The sequence below is a fragment of the Lactuca serriola genome, chromosome 8 (assembly GCF_051521515.1).
Source record: "Lactuca serriola cultivar US96UC23 chromosome 8, Lser_US96UC23_V15, whole genome shotgun sequence".
Taxonomy (NCBI): Eukaryota; Viridiplantae; Streptophyta; class Magnoliopsida; order Asterales; family Asteraceae; genus Lactuca; species Lactuca serriola.
Window position 1 is genome coordinate 247,326,390 of NC_136415.1, and position 18,769 is coordinate 247,345,158.

Sequence of the window (18,769 nt, forward strand, 5' to 3'; positions counted from 1 at the left end):
TTTCTAGAGATCATAAGTTTAATTTTGCATATTGTTTCTATTTTTAGGTCATCATTAAGAAGTCGGTGTTGGAAGAAGAAACGAGAATTCTAGCATGAATAAATTATCGAATGGGTTTTTGAATACTTTTGAACAATTGTACTTTATATGAATGTTTTTATTTTTCAATTTTATTTGGATGTTAACGGCTTTATGACTCTGTTAAAAAGCTCTTTTGGATGTTAATGACTTTAATCACTTTATGACTTTCTGTTGAAAAAAACTTTATTTTTTTAAAATGTGTTGCTTATTTATTAAACGGGTTATACGTGTTAGGTTCGACTCATTGACTTGTGAACCCACAAACTCATATACTTAAACAAGTTACCCGCCAACCCATATATTATATGGGTTGGGTTGAGTTAATGTTTTCTAACCTGCCAACCCGAATATGATTGCTAGGCCTAAACTCGATAACCTCAAATCCGTCGGTAACGGCCATCTTCGATGGAATACTGACATATTTGTCCATAAGAAGTTATCCCTTTTTCTAGGGGTGCTCCTATATACACGAATAAAATCGTGTAAGTTCGATTTTGAAACGTCCCATCATCTTCCGTCAGTTTTGAATAAGGATTTTCAATTTCCTTTGTATTTTTTTATTTTACTCCCTTCAACTTAGATGTAAGTTCAAAAATATACCTTTTTTTTTTCTAATTTTTGTATTACACTCTAATTTTCTAATTTTTGTATTACACTCTAATAATTATTTTTTTTATCTTCCGTCACTTTTGAATGAGGATTTTCATCTTCCGTCACTATTGATAAATATTTTTAAATATTAATAGAAAAAAAAAATTAATTTGTTAAATAAGAAATATAAATTATGAAACATTAACAAAAATAGAAGGGATAAAAATGAAAATTTGGTTTCAGATTCTTACGATTGATATGTGTACGGATAAAATGTATTGATATGTGTGTCGATAAAATGTATTAATATGTGTGCCGATAAAATGTATTGATATGTGTGCCGATAAAATGTATTGATATGTGTGCCGAATCATTTTATCGATAAAATATAATATTACAATTTTATATCTTCGGTTTACATTGTAGTTTTAGAAAAGACCCTAGATTTTATCAATTTAAATCTTAAACCCTTAAAACTTTATTAATTTTGAAAACTAACAAGTAGAAACATATTAATTATTCATAAAAGTTGTTTAATTAAAATGATCTCATGAATACATTTACAAAAAAAGTAATAATGAATATTATTAAATATTAATAGAAAAAAATTAATTTGTTAAATAAGAAATATAAATATGAAACATTAACAAAAATAGAAGGGATAAAAATGAAAATTTGGTTTCAGATTCTTACGATTGATATGTGTGCCGATAAAATGTATTGATATTTGTGCCGATAAAATGTATTAATATGTGTGCCGATAAAATAATCATTTTATCGATAAAATATAATATTACAATTTTATACCTTCGGTTTACATTGTAGTTTTAGAAAAGACCCTAGATTTTATCAATTTAAATCTTAAACCCTTAAAACTTTATTAATTTTGAAAACTAACAAGTAGAAACATATTAATTATTCATAAAAGTTGTTTGATTAAAATGATCTCATGAATACATTTACAAAAAAAGTAATAATGAATATTATTAAATATTAATAGAAAAAAATTAATTTGTTAAATAAGAAATATAAACTATGAAACATTAACAAAAATAGAAGGGATAAAAATGAAATTTTGGTTACAATTTCTTTCTATATATAGAGGATTGGTATTTCTTATATGGTACACTGAAAGCGACTTGCTGAAAGTAACTTTCCTTAAAAGCAAACATATGATATTTGTTAAAAATATAGATTTTATTAAATGACAAGTTGGAAAGAATGGATGGGTGACACATATTATGAGGTATTTGTACTTAACCTTTCTTCTTCTTCTTCTTCTTCTTCTTCTTCTTCTTCTTATTATTATTATTATTATTATTATTATTATTATTATTATTATTATTATTATTATTATTATTATTATTATTATTATATATGTTTTTCTCTTTGTTATGTTTAGAGAGATGATATTCATCCAATGGAGACAAATGAAGTAGATGAAAATAATAGCTTCAATGAAAGTAACTATTTTTTCGACGACACATCACCATTCGAAACGGATATTCATCCAATGGACACAAATGAAACAGATGAAAATGAAAGTTTGAACGAAAGTCGTTATTTCTTCGATGACACATCACCCTTCAAAACAAATAAGGTATAAATTCATTAGTATGTTGTTACTGTAATGTAAGCATCAAGTGGATTTGTCTGCTACTAATAATAATATAATTGTCAGGTGTTCAATTCTCGTCAAGAATTGATGGATTGGGTGCAAAATATGGCAAATACTTTAGGTTATGTCATCGTCATAAAAAATTCTAAACGTAACTTTAATGATGTATTTCAATGTGACCGTGGAGGTACATACAAAAGTACACAAATCTCCAAAAAAAAAAAACAGGGACAAAAAAAATTAATTGTCCATTTAGCCTACAGGGTAAATATTCGTCAGTAGATAATTCTTGGAAGATAAAAATGATATGTGAATTTCATAACCATGAGCCATCATTATATTTAGAAGGTCATCCTTATCCACGACGACTAACTGAATATGAATGTCGAATAGTGGAAGATTTGTTGAAAAAAAATGTCAAACCAAAAGATATATTATCTGCACTAAAAAACCTAAATCCGAAAAATGTATATACTCTCAAAACTATCTACAATGCAGACGAAAAACTTCGACGTAGGGAGAGAGAAGGTAAAACTCAAATGCAAGGTGTTATGGAATTTCTAGATCAAAATGGATATGTTTATTATAGTCGTGCAAATGTTTTGACAAATAAGTTAGAAGATTTATTCTTTGCTCATCCAAGATCATTAGAAATATGGCGTGCATTTCCACATGTCTTGTTAATGGATGCAACATATAAGACAAACAAGCACGGGATGCCTCTATTGGAGATTGTTGGTGTAACTCCAACAAATATGACATTTTCCATTGCATTTGTGTACATGCATGAAGAAAAACAGTCCAACTATGTTTGGGCTTTAGACTGTCTAAAATCGGTAATGGAAGGATGTATGTTGCCGCGTGTTATTGTGACTGATAGAGAAATGGCTCTCATGAACGCATACACTATTATATTTCCAGATGCTAAAGGATTACTTTGCAGATGGCATATAAATAACAATATCATGAAGAAATGCAAATCATGTTGGAATGTTCTTTATACGTCATGGACGAGGTTGGTTAACTCTGAAACAAAGGAAGCATACAACAAGAGTTTGGCACAAGTTGAAAAAACTACGAACAATTATCCAGGTATTTTTAAATATACATTATAATATGTTATAAATCATTACATCAACTGAAATTTTTTATGTATTTCAGATGCATTTTCTTATCTAAACAAAACATGGTTGACACCACACAAAGAAAAGTTTGTGTCTGCATGGACCGATAAGTTTCTTAACTTTGGCAATCACACAACTAATAGAGCTGAAAGTCAACATGCCAAGTTAAAAAGATATGTCGAAACATCACGATCAGATATCGCCAAATCATTGAAGCGTATTGCTGATGTTGTTGAGTCACAATACACAGGTATAAAAGCGAGTCTTGCGCATAACAAAATTTTCATTGTACATCGGTACTACGAAATACCACATCTAAAACCATTGTGTCGTTTCGTTTCAATTTATGCACTTGATATTTCAAAGAATATGAGCGGTCCAAAGAATTTGGATTTGTTTATGAAAATTGTGGATGTCAAGTACGTACAAGTTATGGGCTGCCATGTGCGCATGAACAAGCTATATTTGTTAAAAAAGGTCATTGTGTACTGCTTCATTCAGTAGATAAGTTTTGGAAGAAACTTGATTTATTAGAATGCAAATCGTTAGAAGATGATAATTTGGGTTGTGCAGTTGAGGTAAATATGTTTAATGCTCATTACGAAAAACAATCAAGACCTGTTAAGTTAAGTTTAGCAAGGAAGTTACTAAACTTAATCACGCCGTCAACAACTTCAGTTTATGAACCTGCTACTCACAAAAATACTCGTGGGCGCCCCTCCTTAAAAAAGAAACTTTTCAAGAAAACCCATATCGATTTAAACCACGACCCACCAACTCAACATCCACCACCTCAAGATCAACCGACTCAAGCGCCACCAACTCAATATCCGTCTCGACGTAGCATTTCTACTTATACGCCTGATTATATGCAGTCTAATTTGTTTGATCTAAACCAGGAGCCGGATAGGCACAGTACTTACTCGTTCCGAGAACCTCCAATGTTCAACTCAACTTTTAATCAGGAACAATCGATGCATAGCTCGTACTTCAACCAAGAACAAGTAATGTATAATTCAGATCCACTTATGAATGAAATTCCGTATGAATTTCATCCATATGTCACAAACATACAAAACGTGAGGGGAGATGGAAATTGTGGATTTCGTGCAATAGCTGCGTGTCTCGGTTATAGTGAAGATAATTGGCGTCAAATCTGCTTAGATTTACAGAATAAGTTGTTAGCACACCCAGCTGAGTACGCACAGATTTTTGATTACGATTTAAACACCATACATCACTCATTGAATTTCAATGGATCACATTTCGCACCAACAGATCATTGGTTGATTATGCCGGTCACTAGCTTTCTCATTGCTAACAAGTATAATGTAATAGTTACTTTTCTAAACAAAGATAGTCCATCAACATGTTTTCCACTATGGCTTGGTCCCCAAGACATCTCAACTCATAGAGTTGTTGTTATTGCTCTTGTTAGAGGTGATCATTATGTGAAGGTTGATTTACATGGAGCATATCCAATGCCTGCTATTTTACCACTTTGGCGTCACAACAGATCATCACGGTCTGCTGGATGGGAAACTGTTTATGCTGCTCGCTTGAATTCCTACATTTCTCCATTTGCAACACACAATAATTGTAACAATTCTACAGTTATAATATCTGATAATTAATAAAATCAAATTTATGTTTGATTGTTTATAGTTATAACATTTCTCCATTTGCACTGATGCATTCCCATCAAATTCTATATTTTACATTTTTGACAATTACTATCTTCAAATGGTCAAATTTAGTAACGGACACATATCAGTCAATCAATCATTCGTGTATTTGGAAATTGATTCGTGTATTTAGAAATACCCTATTTTTATTCAACACCCCACAACTTATAATAATAATTTATATTGATCATAAAACTCTCCATGGGGATGATCATACTTTATCATCATTTTTTTATTTTAATATATATATATATATATATATATATATAAAACATTTTTTATTTGGTGTTGAACACTTTAAAATTCTCAATCATTAAAAAGAGACAATGTTGAAAATAATAATAATAATTACCATGTGTTTTATTTTATATATATATATATATATATATATATATATATATATATATATATATATAATAAGTTTAGTTAATAAAACAAATTAATAAACAAAACAGTAAAATAAAAACTATAAAGTGGAAAGTGGAAAGTGGAAGGTAGATTTTGTTACTTTAATAGAAAATAAGAGGTATCAAATGAAAAGTTATAAAATATATTAAAAACGAAATTGAACATCAATAATCTCCTGACAAATGAAGTGACGTTCGTGTATATAGAGTTTTTTTCGTGCATTTAGAATAACCCTTTTTCTAGTTGTGCGCCATACGAGGAAATTGGTGGTCAAAATCCTAGGTTTATTTGTGTTATTTACTCAACCGAAACCAAAGTGAGTTCATGTATCTTAGCATTGAGTAGATTTCAATAATTTATATTCAGTACATGTGAAAGACCATGATGTTGCAGCTTTTTTTGTTCCAAGTGGATATACAAAAACAAGACAAGCTAGAAGAGAATGTAATGAAAAACAATAAAGCAAAGGCTAGTTAGGAACCGGTTATGAAAGATTCTTTGCTTTGTTGTGAAATCAGCCTAAAATTAAGACTAAATTACTGAAATCGTCCCTGTGGTTTGGTCAGAATTGCACGTTTGGTCCCTAACTTTTTTTTTGCATTCGGATCGTCCCTATGGTTTGATTTTGTTGCGTTTTTCGTCCCTATGGTTTATTTTGTTGCATTTTTCGTCCCTTATATACATAAAGTTAGGGACCAAACATGCAACTTTTACCAAACCATAGGGACGAAAAACGCAACAAAAGCAAACCACAGGGACGATCCGAGTGCAAAAAAAAAGTTAGGGACCAAACATGCGATTTTGACCAAACCACAGGGACGATTTCAGTAATTTACTCTAAAATTAATGTACTCTGAAGCAGCTTCTGATTCAATACACAACACATTTTTCTTTTTCCATTCAAGGCAGGATCTCCGAATCAAAACCAAGTCACAAACTGCAAGAAAATTTGTAATGTGATACTGATGTTTAACGAACTACCAAGTGGTTCTTTGAGAAGTAATGTAAAGCTTCAGCTCTTACTTTTTTCATATAGAATATACATATGTCGGTTTTGAAACACCAGCCAAGCACAAAATCATATGCTTTCTGTCTATGCTAGGGTGCTTTCATTTTTTATATATTGATTGATTTCAAATACTGATGTGTCTCACGATGCTGGTGTTCTAACTGGATAACTTCTTGTATTATTTATGTCTTCTCTTTACAGAATCATTGTTTTACAGCTTCAGCTGAAGCAACCCATTCCCTACTGAGACAAATTGGACTTATGCGTTTAGATGTTCTTCAAAAGCTACTTCTTCCCTCCTAAAAGTCATCCATTTCCAAACTCCCACCTGTTAGTATCAGTCTCTGATATTTCACAAATCAAACTACATGTACCACTAAAAAAGAATGTTCAAGCAATTATTCATTCAACATATTGTCATTATTCATTCAACATCAATCTTACACGGACGTACACAAACCAAACTGAGCTAACCAAAATATGAATTGATACACTGCCAAAGAGCATACACGCAACTGAAATCAAGGAAACCAGTATAATGATACAAGTAAATAAGCGGATTACGATAAAGAAAGAACATTTGGACTGGAAATTGGAAGACAAATAAGAAAAATAGAAACATACAAAGAAACAAAAGATGAGATTTTACATTTAAACAACATTTATATTACAAATGTCATACAATGATACAAATATAACATTCAAACACTAGTTGATAATTACTTGCATCCAGAGGATCTACGCAGCTTCTCTTCTTCTCTTTATCGTGGAAACTCTTACCACAACTGCAACATATATCTTCTCTATGGTCTCCTCAGCAAACATAAAAAGCTTCCTTCTCCACTGCTTCTTCAACAACAAAACTCCAATAATACCCCAGAATCCTGTCACAAAACCACTCATTATGTCCGCATAAAACCACACCTTCATCCGCTCATCACCTTCTTCATATATCTTCTTGATTGTTGTCATCGAATCTTCATGATTAGAGCAATTGTTTGGCAATGGAGCTCCACATAGGTCTTTGTTCCCAGCATATATTGATGGATCCATAAAGGTCTGCAACTGATTTCCTGTTGGAATTGGTCCCAACAAGTTGTTGTGTGACAAATTCAAATGGCTCAAAAAGTTCAAAGCTGCCATGCTTGGAGGGATCATCCCAATCAACTTGTTGTTTGAGAAATCGAGAGATTCTAATTTCCTCATGTTTCCAATGCTTTCTGGAATACGCCCACTGAGATGATTATTAGACAAATTGAGACCCATCAACATAGAAAGTGCAGTTAGCTCCAATGGTATTTCTCCAACAAGTTTATTGCTTGAGAGGTCCATGTTAAAAACTATAGTCCAACTCCTTCCATATTCAAGGTCAACACCTTTCATGACCTGAATCACCTTCTCATCATAACGGAGTTCGTTATCAGGTGGTTGCATACTGCTGACCATTGCATTCAACTGTCTAAAACAATGAGGGATGGTTCCCATTAAGTTGTTTTGTGCAACGTCCAAAATTTGAAGATTTGAATTTCTACACAAAGAACTAGAAATTCTTCCTGTAAAATTATTGTTGTGTAGCCTAAGGACCATCAAAAACCTAAATTCTCCAATACATTCAGGTATGTATCCAGAAAGCTTATTATCACCCAAATCTAAGACCCTTAATTCTCGTAATTTCCCCAATTCTCGAGGAAGTTCACCAATAAAGTTATTGTTGTTCAAACCTAACCACATTAATGATGAAGAAATGAGAGCTATAGAACCTGGGATGACGCCAGACAACTCATTTGAACTAAATCTCATGAAATACAAGTTTTTCAGATTCCCAAGACACTTGGGAATTTTGCCCGATAATCTATTCCCTGAAAGATCAAGAAGTTGTAAATATGTCCATCTGCACAATGACCTTGGAATTGACTCGTTGAAAAGGTTATATTCCATATATAATGCTTTCAAAGGTCCATCATACCCTAACTCATTAAAATCCCCCCCATTAGGAAGGTTTTTCAAAGGTCCGTTGAGTTTGTTGTGAGAGAGATCTAAGAAAGAAATGATGGGCATCCTCCGCAACCATGTGGGTAGAGGTCCCGAAATTGTAGCATTGGAGAGCACTAACCAGTTGAGATTCCTTTGATTTCGAAGCCACTGTGGAAATCCATTTGCAATATTGCAAGAACTAAGATTAAGATATATTAATCTGAATGGAGGTATCCACTCATGTGAAACATTGAATGTCAACTTAGTGTTAAAAGAAGTATCCAGGTGCTTCAACATCGAAAGATTCGAAAAATGGGCTTCAAAAACTACTCCTTCTAAACAATTGTTGGAGATATCTAGAAAATTGAGTTTGGCAAGTTGTCCAACAGAAACTGGAATGGTTCCATTTAGAAAATTTGAAGACAATGAAATAAATTGTAATGATAGAAGCCTTCCTATAGATGTTGGGATGGGACCTGTTAACCGATTGAATTTCATATTCAAATCTGTTAAAGCTGTTAATTTTCCAAGTGATTCTGGAATTGAACCATTCAATTGATTAAAAGAAATGTCAATTTTGGAAAGTTTCACAGGGAATGTAGGAATGGGGCCCGTTAACTGATTGAATGCTAGATTCATTTGTGTTAAAAATGTTAATTTTCCAAAAGAATCTGGAATTGAACCATTCAATTTATTGAAAGAAAGGGCAAGTTTTACAAGTTTCCCACAGAATCTTGGAATGGAGCCTGTTAACTGATTGGATTCTAGATTTAAATCTGTTAACGCAGTTAATTTTTCAAAGGATTCTGGAATCGAACCATTCAATTGGTTAAAAGAAAGGTCAAGTTTGGAAAGTTTACCAAGGAATGTCGGAATGGAGCCGGTTAATTGGTTATCAGATAGATCTAACACTTCTAAAAATCTTAATCCTCCAAGAGATTCAGGTATTGAACCTGTCAATTCACTGACTGAAAGATCTATGTCTCTTAAATTGGCAAATCTTCCAAATGGTTCTGGAATTGTACCATTTAAACTCCCATGTAAATCCAACCTCTCCAAAGCATATTGGGCACATTCTGATATATTCATTAGTGATTCGATCATTTCTATTTCAAAATGATTGAATGATGCACTCAATTGTTTCAGGTGACACCATCTCCAGATTCCAAGATGCTCAATCTGCTTAAAACTGTTAGCAGAAAGATCAAGCTCTAGAAGACTAGGCATAATTGGAACCGATGAATATAGAATGTTCCACGAAAGGTCAAGGACTCTTAGGGAACTCATGTTTGTTAAAACAGACGAAGATATGCTGTCAATTCGATTCATGCTAAGATCCAGGTGTTGGATATTAGAATGTGTACTGGAATTAAGATGAGGTGAAGAAAGAAACATCTTATCGAGCCTACACTGTGACAATAACAGCACTGATAAAGAAGGGTTTGTGTTTAGCAAGTTTCCAAAGTTCCATGCCAAACTTGGATAAAAGTGAGAAAGATCCAGGAATGTTAGGGATGTCAAATTTTGCAAAAAGCCAGGGAGTGGACCTATGAAATAATTGAAGCCAAGATCCAAGTATTTGATGCTAGGAAGTATTCCAGTCGAATTAAGAAAGGGTCCAAGATCAGTGTTGGAAAGTTTACATCCCCACAAGTTTAACTCTTTTAGCAAAGGGTTAGTGTAAAGAATGTCCCAGTTTTGTGCTCCCCCAAGATCGACTAAACTCAAAACGAAATGCTCGAGTGACAAAAGGCCAAGAGTCCATGCCATGTCATCTGACATCAGTTCTTCGTTTACACTGAGATCAAGAACTTTCAAATTAGAAAGATTCCCAAGGTGAGAAGGAATAATACCTTGAAAACCAGAATGAGAGAGATTGAGGTAGCTCAGCAGTTTGAAGGATCCAATGAACTTTGGGATCCGGCTTCCTCTAAAATCATTCCCACTCAAGTCCAAATATTTTAGATTCCTCAGTTGTGCCAAACAAGAGTTCACCTCATTACCAACTAAAAAGCCTCCTCTGAGATGAAGGCTTTCAACGGTTCTAGTAAGATTGTCACACTGGATTCCTTCCCACAAGCAACAGTCATTGCCAACCCATGATGACAACATTCCAGAAGGGTCTTTGACATGGTGTTTGAAGTTGAGAAGAGCAAGTTTCTCTTGCTGGGAGCAAAAGACACTCATATCCCCAACACCAAAACAAGTATATGTGGTTGCAACCAAAAAAACATATATGAAAATGAGAAGCAGCCCGAAATTCATTGGATTCCCCATTATCAACCCCAACTAAGCTTAATCTATAAAACGATTGAGATGGATAGATGAGTTGTTATAATGAAGCAACTAGTTTATTTACAAATTAATAAATCAGGAGCAATTTATTGCCATGGAAGAGTTGGAAGTCAATGGTGGAAGGCATGAAAGTTAGTGGAAATGTATAAGTTGATGGGTTTTCATATTTAGTGATGTACTATTCATTCCACTAAAATCACTTTTTTTTATTAAAAGAATATTATTTTAAGTGGTTTGTTTATTTTTATAATTATTATATTATACTACCTCCGTCCCAAATTGATAGTCTATTTTTGACTTTTGAAGTCTTTTTTCTTCAACTTTGTCTTTAAATACTTTTGTTTTTGATAGATAACATTTGTTGCAAAATATATGAATGGATTGTATTTTAAATGCTTTTTCATTGTTCTAAGTTTTATCAAGTAATATATAAAACAAATAAAAATATTTAAGGTCAAAGTTGAAGAAAAAAGACTTCAAAAGTCAAAAGTGGACTATCAATTTGGGACGGAGGGAGTAACTTATAATATTAAAATACGTTTTTAGAGAGTAGTTGGAGATAAAAAAGAGTTTAGTATAAATTTTACATAGAAATGGTGCAATGTTTTAGTGTTAGGGTGGTTATAGTTATAATTCCATTCTGAATCCTCCCACTAAAATACAATGATAGTTAGTGGATATGTATAGTTGGTGAGTTTTCATGATAATGTTTTGAGAATTTCAAAAACCAAGAAATCAAAAGAACATCAAGTATAGAGTTGGTGGGTATAATGGGTAATCATTATCAGAAAATAAAGAAGGGCACTTAAGACATTTAACATATATACATTATATAACCTTTGACGTATTTTATAAATAAAAGGATGGATTATACCATTCCATATCCTAACAATCAAACAGATGATTAAGGAGTATTTTTGAAAAAGAAAAAATTGCTTCCAATATTTTTTTGTTGTAAAAAATGGTGTTCAGTTGGAGATGAATCACTATTTGCATCATTTTTTGGTGTGAAAAATGATTTTAGGGTTGGAGATGTTATAAATTACATGCAATATTCGTTTCCTTATTTGTTAATTTTTATTTTATTAAACTGTGGTACATACAAGACATTGTGTTTCTTAAGTCACAAGGTTTACACAAAGCATTGTATCCACTTGAGATAGTGAAAATTAGACAAAGCTCACCCGTCATATGGTTAGGAGGATAACGTTGGCTGACTTGGATAGTTTGTGTCTTATAAATCTCGAACTCATGCATACGAAATGACCTAAAGAAAAAAACTAATAAAGTAAAGAGCCAGGTTAGTCATGACATAATATAATATGAAAAATCTTAAAACACAATAAAAAAGGGGATGAACAAGAAAAAAACTTAAAACTAAAAAACAGAGAAAGCGTCATAACCTAAGTAATAATGAATATAGGAATGTTTTTTGATGTTGCCTAGTTGAGCCAATCTTAATATAATTATAAACAAGAACCTACAAAATGAGAATGTTTTGGATAGCTAAAAATTTGCATATTACCAACAGTCAAATCTTTTCTTTAACCTAGTACTAAATCTTTCACATTAAGAGATAGCCATTTACAAGTTATTAATTTAAATAAAACTATCGCTGCATCTTCAAACTCACATCGGTAGTTTTGTTATTCGGTTTAGGTGAAACTAGGGGGCGATCTAATGCATGCGTACAAGATGCAACATCTGTGTTGATACTTGATATTTACAGAAAGTATATTGAATGAGAGACTGCTTTTCGTCATTTTCCATGAAAATTGCACTTTATATAATGAAACTTTTTTGTCTAATACACACAGCTATAATGACATTTACTTATAGAAAATTATTTAAAAGGCAATGCTTTTCCAAAATGAAAAAAACATTAACCTACAAATTTATGAAAGGGGTCAAGTTATAAAAACCAGATTACCTTTGATAAAGCTTTATTGACTCAAAGATGTTCTTGAAGATTCTCAAATGACACAAACATCATGTGTGTTATGATAACAAATCCTATTACACAAACTGGAACATGTTTTATTTCTTACAAGTATGATGGTATGCCTTGGACATGTTTTTGTGAAAAAAACTAGAAATCTGGAAATGGAACCTTGCTTTTGATAGTGAGTTTAAGCCTCAATTTCTACAAGGGAAAATCAATTATAAGCCCAACGAAGTTTTCAAACCGTTCAAAAAACCCCAATTATGTTTTGTCTGTTCAAGAAAACCAACGAACTTAATCTTTTTTCTAAAAAAGCCCAACTAACTTACATTTCTCATTTAGGGTCAACCGGCTAATGAAAGCCAATGAATGACATGGCTGACGACGTGTAATTAAATATTGGAAAATGATGTAAGGCCAATGAAGTTTCAAAAACGCTCAAAAAACCTCAATCATGTTTTGTTTATTGAAAAAAATCCAACGAACTTGCGCTTTTGTTCAATTTTCATTAGAGGCAACCAGATTCATTAGGTATACAACTAGTTGGTAAATGACATGACATTATATTTAATGACATGGAATAAACAAATTAGAATTGCCCTTTATATATCGATTTAGGGCTTGGAGAAGAGAAAAACAAACGACGTCTGTGTTCGATCTCTTGTAATAGCTACTTCTTATTTTTCCTTTCAATCGTTGACGTCCAACTCAAGATCTACAAAGAAGATATTTGATGATGCAAAATCTAGTTTGTGGATGAAGACGCCCTTTTTGGATTTGGACATCTTGAATGGAGGATCATCCAGAGATAATGTTTAGGGCTTGTTCGAACAAATGGGTAAGTGTAATTGCAAGCATTATCATGTCTATTTTAATAAGTTTTTGTTTTTGAAAGAAACCAAACAAATATATAGAATATGGACATGATAAAGCTTTCAGTTACACTTATCTTTCTGTTCACACAAGCCCTGAACTTTGTTCGAACAAGCCCAAAACTTTTTTTCACTTGATGATCCTCTAGAATTGAGGTTTTTTGAACGGTTTTGAAACTTCTCTTGATCTTACAAGTCATTTTTCGATATTTAATTACACGTCATAAGCCATGTCATTCGTTGATTTTCATTAGCCGGTTGACCCTAAATGAGAAGTGAACGAAAGTGTAAGTTTGTTGGGCTTTTTAGACAAAATGTTAAGTTCGTTGGTTTTCCTGAACAGACAAAACATAATTGGGTTTTTTGAACGGTTTGAAAATTTTGTTGGGGTTATAAGTCATTTTCCCTTTCTACAAAGCGAATACAAAATCAGGAAATGCATACAAGTAACCTAGGATATAGTAAAACCCTATTCTATAAATATATATATCTAACAGATTTCATCACATAAAAGACACAATATCTATCAGATATGGTATGCTTAGGAACTAGCATGGAAAGCTCTTGGTGCATATGTTTACATAACATGTGTGTTTCAGAGATAGGAGAGTGAGGGTGCAACACAATATCATGGCTCATTTTATTCAAAGACAAGTTGAAGATCTTCCACCAATTGTTGCAGTGAAAATTACCATAAGAGAATAAACAAGTTTCACATGAAATGAGGCTTACTTATGATATCTTCAAAGAAGGCAAAACAGCCTGGCAGCACTAGATATAATAAATTTGACAACAAATTCTCAGAAATGGATTTTCACAAAATAACACACTTGGGTTCCAGAATGACACCTTTCCTCATGAACAATTCAAGCAAAGTACGTTTTTGTACACATAAAAGCTTTCTGGGTGTCTCGGCATGAATGTAACATCGGTATCAAGATTATGAAAACAAGCAAAAAGAATAAGAATAGGCAACCATACAGCTTCAAGTTACTGCTTTAAATCATCAAATATGTAAATTGAAGCATATGCTAAACATCAAGCTGATCATCAAGCTCAGTAGATTGCTTTTTTCGTTCTTTTCTTTGTGATCCCATTCATCTAACCAAACCAGAGCAACATCTTGTTTGGTTAGAAGAAAGTGATGATCCACAAAGCAATACATTATAAACTAATAAATGAAGAGAAACCTTGTAAGCCAAGTAGTGAATAGAAAATTTGTAGACACAAGTTTGTGTTCCTTTTGGTTTTCATAGGACTTATAATGTCTTCGGCCACAAATTTTCATTCAACGACTTTGAAGTCTACACAAAACTATAAACTTAACTTTGACATTTGATGACTTATGAACTAACTTGCAAAAGAAAAAAAAAAGTTTATGATTATTTGACTTTAACAAGGTTAATGATATTGTAAGCCCAGTACATGTTCAGTAACGTTAGATCTTTCATATTCTATTACAGGGCTAAAAGGACCAACTAGAAACTTACATTAGTTCATTTCTCACTAGCTAGAGGCAATATGTACTTTTTATGCACAATATTAGCATATGTTTATTTATGTTTTACAAGTTCCATTATGTTAAGCATGATATGAACAGTCAATTCATTGAAAAAATAGAAATAATCCACAATGTTATAATCATGTCATTCGGTTGTATCATAACTCACATTCCATATGAAAAGATTGAAAGCCCCCAGCACTGAGATTTCTATCTATCAACCTTGTAATAATGTAATGTACAATATTTTAAACTTCATTAATTAACATTATCTAAGTCACTTTAATCTCCATTACTCAATTGAACGGAGAGATTCCAGGAAATTGCCAAAATTAGGTCACCAAACACTATCTCAACTCAACTTTATTTTAAGTTAATTACATGCCCTGATTTAGCTTACGTTCCAACAAAAAATCATCTTAAAAAACCCATCAATTTAACACAACTTCTAACAATTTTACAGATATAATCAACATACCTTCACTAATGCGGCTCCGACTTCAACACAGAATGATTACTCTTCAGTATTAGAAGTCGAACATATTAATTGATATACAGTGATCAATTCACGAGTTCTCCTTCTTTCTTCCTCTTCTTCTTTCTTTCGGCCGAGATTGAAATAGCCACAACATCGCGGTTTATTGCGTCCCTATTTGCCGAAACGCTATTGCGGACCGCTATTTGGCACCGCAATATTTTTTTAAACCGCTTTATCAGCGCCATACAACACCGCTGTAAGTTATTCACTGCTTTCGTCCAATGTTTTAAAACCCGGGTCGACCCGGTCGGTTCAACCGGTTGGACCGTGACCCAGGGTAGAAGGTGGGTCAATTGAAACCGGTTTTTTGTAAAAATGCGAACCGGATCGAACCGGTCGGGTTTCTCCTAAACCACGGTTCGACCGCTTATGTTGAACCGGTAAACCGGGTTGACCCGTTTCAATAGAGTTTCGACCGCTCTGTGGACATCAAATTATTAGTTTTATATGTTTATGCATTATGCATGAAAGTAAAAATATATAGAAATAAAAAAAGACCATAAACCGGGTTGACCAGGCGGTTCAACCGGTTGAACCGGTTGACCCGTGAACCGGTCATCACACCGGGTCAACTAAAAATCCGGGTTTTAAAACATTGCTTTCGTCTGACTAGCATACGAGTATGTTACAAGAAATTGATAATCACGTTCCTTTTTATTTCTTTACAAGTAAATTACTGAAATCATGGTTTATCTCAAAATTACAAAATTACCTATTTTGTCCCTATCTTTTTTTTAAACCATTCTTATTTCTTACTATTTGTTTTCATTTAGGTTTTGTTCTATGCTGGACATAAGGGCATCTCCAACTCACCCCAAACTCTATTTTTTTTTCAATTTCTTCCTCCATTCTTCTCCAACTCTACCCCATTTTCACCTCCATTTTTTGAGATATGAATAATATTCCTCCATATATGGGGGCATACTATTCATATCTCCAAAAATGGAGGTGAAGTTTGGTTGTCAATTTTAGTCCCTCTCATTTTTATTTTATACATTTCTAGTTTATTTTATCTACTAATTATAATTTAAATGCAATATTTAATATTTATAATATCATGTTATATACTAATTTATATTAATTAATTATAAATATAGAGGTTAATTAGTAGAGAGATGTATTTGATAATCTATACTAATAAATAAAACCCATTTTCTGCCACATGTCATGTCCTCATTGATTTGGACACATGACATTTTAATAGATTTTTATAATTTATTTATTTCCACATGTAATTTTCTGATTTGTTCACATATCATAATTTATTTCGGTTATAATATTGAGAGAAATAAATGTTTCCTTGAAAAAGAATTGATATATTTATAATGTAATAAATGTCATAATTAATGAGAGCTCTAAAATTGATATTGATATTAAATTTAATGTTTAAATATTGATATTAAATTTTTATTTTTAATAAACCCGTGTATTACACGGGTCTTACACCTAGTATATATATAAGTTATACAAATGAAATATTTTAGGAATATACTTTTTGAGGTAAAAAATAGGGTAGAAAATGGAGTAAGGTTGGAAATGAAACACTATTTACTCTATTTTTGGGGGAAAATGGAGATGGGTTGGAAATGGTCTAAGAGAATGTATTGTCTTCTTTTTTTTTTTAAATAAATTTTTAAGTATTATTTATATTATCAATTAATAATTGGCCCCACAATAAATAAACAATTATTCTTAAAATAATATGGACCTGCCACCCTACTTCGGCTCAGCCCACATGATTCCCTTCCTTGCCACCTTCGTCTTCTCCGACTAGACCTTCATTCAATGTCTCTGGAATCCTATCAATAAACACCTTAAATCCAAACCTGCAAGTCAAAACCAAATTTTAAAATTTAAATTTCAAAATTCAAAACCTACACTAAACTAAAAATCTAATCTAAAATCTGAAACTCAAAAGTCGATCAACATCGGATAGAAATCTAAAACTCAAAACCACATCAATTTCATAAAGTAAAAACAAAAAACTGATCGGTAACATGTCATAACGTCCATTTTCATCTTCAAAATCAATAACCCCACCCAATACTTGAAATCTTAACATCCTTGTTTCAGGAAACAAAATTTGAAATCTAGTTTTTTATCTTTTCATGACACCTAAACATACTCATTTTTATAGGATGCCAGTGACTTTTTGCCATCCAATATAAAGACAAGAGCAAAGTTAAAATGTTTGTGATATGGTGGTTGGTAGTGAGGAAATATATTTTTGGAGATGTTTAATCTATTGTTTTTTATAATGACAAGATTATAGAAGACTTAATAAAAAAAATGAGATTGTGGAGTTTAGTATTTGTTGTGACAAGTCTGATGCTTCTAAAAATATATTTTTTGTGTACCGTATATTTGTAATAGATGGTTTGTGTTCCGGATAATGTATTTATGAGTGATGCTTATGACTACTATTATGCCCCTAACTCATGGTGTATGTTAGTGTGAGTTGTTTGTTGGTATGTCACGTACCTTAAGTTTATTCTTCTTATAAGTAGGTGTGTGTCACACCCCCAGCCGATGCAACTTGACATGTTGGGCTGTGCGACTTAGTTCATAGATCACAGGTAAACTGAATATATAGCACAAATACAACAATGAACAAAACAATAATTGTATTTTATCTTGAAATTTGAATACAATGTTCTTACAGATAATAGTATAGTACATAAATTGCCTTAAATAGGTAGCCAAACATAACAAAAACTAAATCACCTGAAATCCATGACTATTTCATCGTCTGAAATGTTTGATTATTGATTTCCTGAGAATACATGTAGTTTTGAAGGTCAACACAAGGTTGGTGAGAGTTACAGGTTTTTTGTTGATAGCAGTAATGATACTTTTAAAAGCATTCCAAAAGTATTTTCTTTGTAAGTAAACCATATTTAAAATTGTGTTTGTAAAGTGTCTTTGAAAAAACAAAAGGTGTCTTTGTATAAGTAAATCCATACTTAAAATTGTTTTGAAAGAGTAAAGTCTATAAGTTGTAGTGAGAGGGAAAGATTCGAGTTAATGTTTACAATGAGTTCTATAACCGAGCTATGTGACTGAATGTACCATGCTACAACGTTTCATTGGGAGTCGTAGTAAAGATTGTAGAGACTTATCACCCGCTCCGG

The 18,769-nt window shown here is 32.3% G+C and overlaps 2 protein-coding genes and 1 long non-coding RNA gene across 3 annotated transcripts; 2 read left to right on the forward strand and 1 right to left on the reverse strand.

The window, feature by feature from the left end:
• Window positions 1-1,642: 1,642 nt before the first annotated feature.
• LOC145069334 (uncharacterized) lies at window positions 1,643-2,990 on the forward strand. The gene is made up of 3 exons (XR_013689455.1): window positions 1,643-1,918; window positions 2,075-2,272; window positions 2,354-2,990. It is a non-coding gene; the product is annotated as an uncharacterized LOC145069334 (long non-coding RNA).
• Window positions 2,991-3,006: 16 nt separating this feature from the next.
• LOC145068001 (uncharacterized) lies at window positions 3,007-5,048 on the forward strand. Its single transcript, XM_079015008.1, has 3 exons — window positions 3,007-3,382; window positions 3,452-3,664; window positions 3,916-5,048. The coding sequence occupies exons 1-3, from the start codon at window positions 3,007-3,009 to the stop codon at window positions 5,046-5,048; spliced, it is 1,722 nt and encodes a 573-aa protein (XP_078871134.1).
• Window positions 5,049-7,055: 2,007 nt separating this feature from the next.
• LOC145069240 (uncharacterized) lies at window positions 7,056-15,773 on the reverse strand. The gene is made up of 2 exons (XM_079016184.1): window positions 15,579-15,773; window positions 7,056-12,065 (listed from the first exon to the last, which is right to left on the reverse strand). The coding sequence occupies exon 2, from the start codon at window positions 10,765-10,767 to the stop codon at window positions 7,255-7,257; it is 3,513 nt and encodes a 1,170-aa protein (XP_078872310.1). The 5' UTR covers window positions 10,768-12,065; window positions 15,579-15,773; the 3' UTR covers window positions 7,056-7,254.
• Between the last annotated feature and the right edge of the window lie 2,996 nt (window positions 15,774-18,769).

Bases quoted from the DNA above. Each gene is read 5' to 3' on its own strand.
- LOC145068001 (XM_079015008.1), top strand. From the start codon at position 3,007: ATGCCTCTATTGGAGATTGTTGGTGTAACTCCAACAAATATGACATTT. The intron at 3,383-3,451 runs GTATTTTTAAAT...TATGTATTTCAG, and splicing joins AACTACGAACAATTATCCAG to ATGCATTTTCTTATCTAAAC. The intron at 3,665-3,915 runs GTATAAAAGCGA...TGCTTCATTCAG, and splicing joins TGTTGAGTCACAATACACAG to TAGATAAGTTTTGGAAGAAA.
- LOC145069240 (XM_079016184.1), bottom strand. From the start codon at position 10,767: ATGGGGAATCCAATGAATTTCGGGCTGCTTCTCATTTTCATATATGTT.